Raw genomic sequence first — 7,784 nt, 5'->3', positions numbered from 1 at the left:
TTCCATGCCTATTAAATGGTGATAATACAGACTGTTACGGGGATTAAATAAGACAATGCATAGGAAGTGCTTAACACGGTAGCTAACACATTGGAAGTTCTCAATAAATGGTTCTGCTTTTTGTAAATTATTTGATCGCTTACCACATCTTTATATGCCAGTTACATCCTGGCATAATCCAGACAGAGCCACTCACAATACAATCCAAACCCTTTGTGCAGGGGAAAAATGTTTTTCCAAACATGACTATCAACTCATTTTATTATGCTTTTGAAATAAGAAAATGTTATCATCAACAGCCAATCTGTTAGTGAAATCACAATCTGAACAAAAGGCCAAATGGTACAGTGTATCTACAGAAGTTAGACATTTCGTTTGCTTTTCTACTCAGTCAATTTCAAAGTAGAACTTGCAGTGATATAAAGAAATATTTAAGATGTAAAATCATCCCACCACAATTTTGTTCTTGATTCCACAAAACAAACACATCATTCCCATGAATTGCTCCATTTTGAAATAAACAGTATAGACAAATGGAACATAACAGTAAAATTTTGTGTCGATGACAATGGTAACCTCTAAGATCTACATTTTCCTTACTGGTTTCCTAAAAATGCCACTCCAAAAAGAAAAGTATAATACAAATGTATGCATGTATAAAGGCAGAATATCACAAATATTTTATACAAATTTTTAAAAGCTCTGATGTCTATGCTCATTTTTCATGAGTACTTATAATACTTTAGAGAAATTACATCACAGAACCAGATAAACAAAATTTTACCGTGATCATCACTAGGAAAAAATATGTATAAGAATATTTATAACTCTTTATATTTCAAAAAATCTTTAGGCTTGAAGATTCAAGAAATGACATTTAGTGTAAAGTGCTATTCCAAACACATAAAACTTCATTTTAACTTTGACTGTTTACAGATATTTTCCAAATATTGTTTTAAAATTGCAAATGACAAAGGAAGTGTTTCACAACTAAATTCTCAAACTAAGTATAAAGATAACAGGAAACATTCCTGTTTTCTCTTTGGAAAACACCTATGAGATATTAGTTTTCTGCCATCAAATCAAGTCAGCATTTCATTCGGAAAGCAATGTATTAATATATAATTTTATATATATATATTTAAAATCCAGTTATAGGCAAAGACTCTTGCTGAATGTGCTTAGTCAACCCTGGATCTTCCTCATGGCTGTGTTTCTTCTCTCAGCACCCCTGGCAAGGCATTTGTGAGATCTGTTGGGGGACAGTGGATTGAATGGCCTTCAGGGTCAAAATAGTTCCCTGAGGTTCAGATTTTAAATTTTTGAATAATTAAAATCCCCTTTCAATTGTATAACTTGCCCCTGTGTTACAAGTGCAACATGATTTGGGATTCAGGATTATAATTCAGAGGACTTAAAATGGTCGGAGACAGGCTGGGGGATCTGGCCTTTCTCTTCTCTCCCTATGCCCTCCCTCTTCAATCTGAAGACCACAGGAAAGTAGGGTACTTGGGAATGAGCAAACTATAATCCAATGAGTTAAGGTATGTGATTATAAACTGTAAAACAACACACCACTAGCCTTCTTAACTTTGTCCTCCCTCTCCCCTGACCAAAGCTACAATTTGTGGGAGGGCTGTGATGCTGAGGTTAACCCCTGAAGTCTTCTCATTCAGCTGAAAAGGTCCACTAATGATTATCTGTAAAGAGATGAAGAGCAGTGGACATTGGAACAAAAATTAACACAGGGAGAAAGGAATCTCAGCTTCAGAGTATCTCTAGAATAATATTTTTCAGGCAAAATTCCCAGGTCCTGTTTTGGGTAATGAACCTAAATATCTGATCTGAAAAGAAAACTTTCACCAGAGACCTGCTGATTCAAGAATTCAATTCCTGCCCAGTTGGAATGCTGCCAACATCTTTCCATTCCTAACAGGAATTGTCTACAGTTTAAATAAATGCTTTATTTCTAAAGGAAAAAAAAAGGGAAGCATTAGAGTTAACATTTCTGGTAAGAATTAGAAATCGCCCATGTGTCTTGGTGTGTTCTACTCAATTTAGAGTAAATATTATATGTGATAGCAACAGAGGTGAGCGTCTGGTTGGAGGTTAAGTGCCTCGTTTTAGGAAAAGAGCTTTCAGTGGTGGTGGAAGGTGAGGATGACAAACCTTCTTCCTAGTGGAGTTTCTCATTAGCATTTGAAACAGGTTGTCGAAGAGTACTTTAGGTTCTTCAAAAGGCAATGATTAATACAGGACCCCCTTCTCTGAACAGCATAAAGAAACCTACATGTCAATGTTTCTGTTTACCTTCTAACTGAGGAGGGAAGATGGAAGGGCAGAGAATTTGAAACAAAGCTGCGTCCAGTGTCATCTGCTTTGGTCGTGCCTTGAAATTACCTCTATTTACAGTGAATTATATCAGCTAGGTCCTAACATTCTCCATAGTGTGAGTGCTCACTGCCCAAAAGATGCGAGTTCAATTGTGAGTACAAATCCCAAATGGGGAAACTCTGAGCCAGTCCACCTTGCTTTGTTATTTGCTATTTTTCCATTACAAACATATTAATAAAACGATAAATTTCCTTAGAAGGCAATACTTCTGCCAAAATTAAATCCTTCAGAAACATGTACAATACAGTGGTCCCACCTCTTTCAGCCCTGAAGATTCAGGCTCAAGGCCATTGATCATGCGGGGTTGGAACCAAGCATTGCTATAGCCACAGACTCCCCATCTTTCTGATCTAATTCTCTTGCTACAGAATAAGCCACCGATCCATTGGTCCATAGCTGCAGCTTGGGATCTGATTCTTTGGCAAGGAACTGCAGCTGGGTTTTTCTCATCTTCTTTGCAAGTCTAGCAAAGCCAAGCAACACAGAACTAAATATCATTGAAAACCCACAGAGAAGAAACGCTGCAGTGTAGCTGCCAGTCGTGTCTACGAGCCATCCTGTAACAAGCAACAGAAAAATGATATTGAGTTGAAAATTCAATTATTTACCCATTTTCAAATCTAATAATTTGTCAGGATAATAACAATAGATGGCTAGCAACGCTGCTATAATTTTGACATAAAAAGCAGATGTCCTAAAAGTATTGTGCAGCAACTGAAAAATGCATTCTATTTTCTAGGGAAACTTCTAAAATGGATTGTTGTTATTATGTAAAGTGCTTGGAAGTGTCACACTCTTAGTATTCACACAATAAATATTAGTTATTATTAGTAATCCCATGAAATACGGTAAAAAAGATAAAAACAGCATCATTCAAATTACTGATGATGGGATTCTTTCTTTATCTAGGGTGTTAAGAGAATGTAATTGTACAGAATGCTAGTAGTAGTATTCCCAGCAGCCACATACTGACTATCCTGAGTAACAGAACACGCTTCTAGATAAAGCAGAATCCAAATTTTCTGTTGGATCCAGTCATCGTACCCCATCCAGTTTGAAAATTAGAACGTTGGACCATCTTACAGTTTAAAATGCAAACTTCAGAAAGCAGAATTCTGTAATCACAGAATTTTTTTTATCTCTTTTTTTCTTTATCTTTAAAGAAAAGATAAATTTTCTTTATCTCTTATTGCAACAAATTAACCACAATATCTATTCCGGCTCTAAATTTTGAGGAGAACCAGAGTATATGATATGCAAAATATAGGTCACAATAATCAGAGACTCAGTGGGGTAAAATTAGACCTTGGCAGGAAATTATTTTGTGATTAAAAAAGTTTTTTAAATTTTTATTTTATATTGGAGTATGGTTGATTAACAATGTTGTGTTAGTTTCAGGTGTACAGCAAAGTGATTCAGTTATACATATACACGTGTCTATTCTTTTTCAAATGCTAAAAAGGTTTTTTAAAATTCCTCCAAACTTTACTGATATGCCAAGAAAATCCACCAGAGAAGTGTACGATTTCTCCTCTCACCTACTTCAAAACGATTAGTCAAAAAAGGCATGCAAAAATTGTTAGAAGCCCTAAGTTTCCTGCAATCCAAACTACTCTCAAATATTTTAGTTATCATGTGATTCGCTTGTACATTTTTGTAGCAGAAAACAGAAGAGATTGAGTAGAGAGTTATCTTAAAAGTAATTAAACACAAGAAGTATTAAATAGGAACTCACATGCTAATCCTCTAGTACCTGGCAATGAGTATAATGTCTGATTTGCCAAATGAAGGCCATGGTTTGAAAAAAGGATCCAGGAATCCCAATTTATGTCCTATGACTTTTTAACAGAGTTACACTGTCCCTAAAGGTTGGTAAATACAAAAAAGTGGCTGTGGAGGGAGGATGTGGGAACATTTTGGGGGCATTTTCCAAAAATGAAGCACTAAACATGTAGTCCTTTATCATGGAGTTTAAACTGACGAGGAATTTTCATCAGCAGCTGTCAAGCAGTCAGTTTCCCTTGGTTTGATGCTTTAGCAATTGCTGGAGTTTAGAAATAAGCCAAACTTTGTATTCATAATAGCAGCTAAAGCAGAAATCCTGCGTTCTTCAAAAAATTCCCTCCCTTCCTTCTAAGCAAATGTTTGACTCATATCTCTTCTGCCTATCCTCAGAGAACTTCTTCACTCTCGTTTTTAATTTAGGCAGGTAATAATCTGGACCAATTATTCTCAATCTTTAGTGTACAGGAGCATCACAAGAAAACTGGCTGAGAGTGTAGATTCCTGGAACTCACCCCCAAAGGTCCAGATCACAGAGGGAGGGTCAAGGAGTCTGCATTCTAACAAGGGCCCCAGGGGATTCTGACGCAGGTGGTCCCAGGACCTCATTCTGAGAGACACCGGTCTAGACCACACACCCCAGCAAGAAGGCATGGGTTCTGACCTGTCTGCTGCTATACCGACAGCGCCAAACACAGTGCTGGTGTACACGGGCAATAAAGATTTGTTGAATTACTTGTTTAATGTATGCAATAACTATTTGTTGAATTATTTAATGCATGCAATGAATATTTGTTGAATTACTTATTTAATTATGTTTTTAATTTTTATATCATTTTTACAGTTTACAAAACATTCTAGATGCTTTACCCTGAATCCCAAATCTGTATATCCAAGTCTGGCCTCCCTCAAATTCTCAGATTTCATCCTTAAACAGCACTACTGAGCATCTTATTGGGTATTTCTGATATCTGAATATGTCTAAACATTAAATTTTTAGTATTTTTCTGGCAAAGCTACTCTCTCCAGCTTCCTTATTTCTTTCAACTATGCCATTATCTCCTAAGTTATCTTGGACTTCTTTCCCTCTGTCATCCCCACATGCTAAATCCAGTTGATTTTTTTCCCCCAAATTTCCCCCTCGCCCCAGAGCTCATTCTCATTTCTGCCGCAGCAGCCCTAGTTCAGGCCTTCATCAGATGGCTCTAGAACTATTAGGATAAAATCCTGTTTCTCCCCTAAGTTACCAGATCAATTGCTAGACCACGTTTTCTAAAATATACTCTTTACTATACTACCCCTTTGCACAAAAGCTGTAATACTAGCAATATTCTCTGAAGCGTATAGGGCCCCACTCCTTCGGCTGGCACTCAAGACATGACACCCGCACTTTATCATTTCAACCTCACTGCCTACCGCCCCCCCTACTGGAATCCTGTTCTCCTGCCAGCCTTCCCTCTGAACGTGCCCAACTTATTTATAAGTCTGAACAGCTGCTTCATTCCATTGCTTCTATCATTAGTATGGAATGGAATCAAGATCCTAATTTGGGATTTTTTCTTTCCAAGTATGCTAAGGTCCCCCAGTTAGTGGGAAGAAGATTATAAAACAAGGATGTAGGTGAGACCATGATGTTTTGGTGGCTCTGGCATCCCTTTCTCTTTCACGCTTCCCAACTTACTTCCAATCCTCATGGGTGTGTGTGAGTTCACTGTTTTTACATCAATATGACAGAGAAGAGGTGATTGGGGTTCTCTCTGCAAACTTACCTGCGATGGGTGGGCTCACCAAATATGGCACTGCATGGAGGAAGTACACCACGCCAAGCGCTGATGACAAAGAGGTGGTCCCCACGATTTCTGCAGTCACTACTGGGATCAGAGTCACATAGGCACCATCAAAGTAGCCAAAAGTACAAGCGAAAGGCACGAGCAGGGGGAGACTCTGAAGCATTGGGAGGCAGAGGTAGCAGAGCCCATCCATTCCGATGGCAAAGAGGTAGCAAATATACTGGTAATTCTTCAGACACCTGTGGATGTGAAGACCAAGAATGAGTGCAGTATGCACAGGTTCTATTAAAGAGCTCTAGAACCGTGCCCAGGTGGCAGTAAGCACTACAATTATTTATAGAGATGGCCTCTGCACTGTGTGTTTTCTACGTTGTCTTCCTGTCTTTCTCTTGGTATATGCAAATGCAAGAATGTATCTTCCCAGGAAGCATGGTATGGTAGAAAATAACCTGTGCTCTAAAATTAGAAAGATAGAAGTTTGAATCCAATTCTACCACCTACTAACTGCCTAACTCTAACCTCAATTCCTTTAGCTATAAAATGGGGAGGCTGTCTATCTCATAGTGTTATTCAAGGATAGTTGTGAAATAACACATAGAGTGTCAGGAGACTAATATTTTCTAGATGCTTTCATATGTGTCATCCGTTAGTCTCCAGCACATCATATATGCTCAGTAACCCAAGTGGTTATACAAAGAGGAAGCCATAATATGAAGAAACGAAGGTGATGTGCCAGAGATTATGAAGGTCTTGTATTAGGACTAAGTCGTATTTCAAGACCTCCCCAGTGGTACTTCCATGAACACTTCCCTTTGTAGATCCAAAGCCATCTACGATACCAATTATTTTAAAGACTCTGTATAATATCAGCACCAGCAATTTATGCTTTACAAATGTTTTTCTGCCCACAATCTCATTTAAGCCTCACAAAATGCTATAATGTCCATAGGCAAATATTGAACTGGCCCATTTTACAGATGAAGACCCTTGGGGATCTGAGGGTCAGGTGATTTTCTCTAGGTCACAGGGATAATCAGGGGCAGAGCCAGCACAAGAACTTAGGTCTTGTATATCTCAGACTAGAGATCTGTCTCTCAGACTTATACCAGGCTGCTTCTTGTTGAGTTATTTGATTGTAAGGATGGTTACCCTTTGCTCTCCCACCAACTCATTAACCATTAAAAATATGGATTTAATACTAAATATTATATTCACGATACTGGATAATGGCAGTTGGATCCTGATTAGTTCCCAAAGACATAACGTGTGAGAAGCCATAGGATGACAGCTCTTCCACGTCATAGCTCAAGTGTGAGGAGTCCATCATTTAGGAGAATATGAGTAGTTTGCTCTCTTCAATCCAAACAGATTAGCATTAGCTGAAGAAACTACTCAGTAGATTTCTTATAACTTTGGTTTCTAAGCCTAAAATCATAATGAAACTATTTGCTCTTTGCACTGTCAAATATAAATACATGGCTACAGGGCTTCCCTGGTGGTGCAGTGGTTGAGAGTTCGCCTGCCGATGCAGGGGACACGGGTTCGTGCCCCGGTCCGGGAAGATCCCACATGCCGCGGAGCGGCTGGGCCCGTGAGCCATGGCCGCTGAGCTTGTGCATCCAGAGCCTGTGCTCCGCAACGGGAGAGGCCACAACAGTGAGAGGCCTGCGTACCGCAAAAAAAATAAATAAATAAAAATGAAAAAATCAATCAATCAATCAATCAAATATGTGGCTACAGATAATGTGTTATTATTGACCTGATCCTCCTGCCTGGACTGGAGTCTGTTCCTCTCTCTATTGCCAGCCACTCTCTGGG

At 38.6% G+C, this 7,784-nt stretch overlaps 1 protein-coding gene across 6 annotated transcripts in view; it reads right to left on the bottom strand.

The window, feature by feature from the left end:
* Window positions 1–274: 274 nt before the first annotated feature.
* The window catches only part of SLC16A12 (solute carrier family 16 member 12), an 89,092-nt gene continuing 81,582 nt past the window's right edge, over window positions 275–7,784 (bottom strand). For all 6 annotated transcript variants that reach the window (XM_082854676.1, XM_082854677.1, XM_082854678.1 and 3 more), the window contains 2 exons: window positions 5,946–6,205; window positions 275–2,951 (listed from right to left, as the gene is read on the bottom strand). In XM_082854676.1, the coding sequence (XP_082710802.1) occupies window positions 2,689–2,951; window positions 5,946–6,205 (523 nt within the window). In that variant the 3' untranslated portion in view covers window positions 275–2,688. The remainder of the gene's footprint in view (window positions 2,952–5,945; window positions 6,206–7,784) is intronic.

The sequence above is a fragment of the Leucopleurus acutus genome (genome assembly GCF_964270905.1).
Source record: "Leucopleurus acutus genome assembly, chromosome: 14".
In the NCBI taxonomy this organism is placed as follows: domain Eukaryota; kingdom Metazoa; phylum Chordata; class Mammalia; order Artiodactyla; family Delphinidae; genus Leucopleurus; species Leucopleurus acutus.
This window is presented reverse-complemented; position numbering and strand designations above follow the sequence as displayed.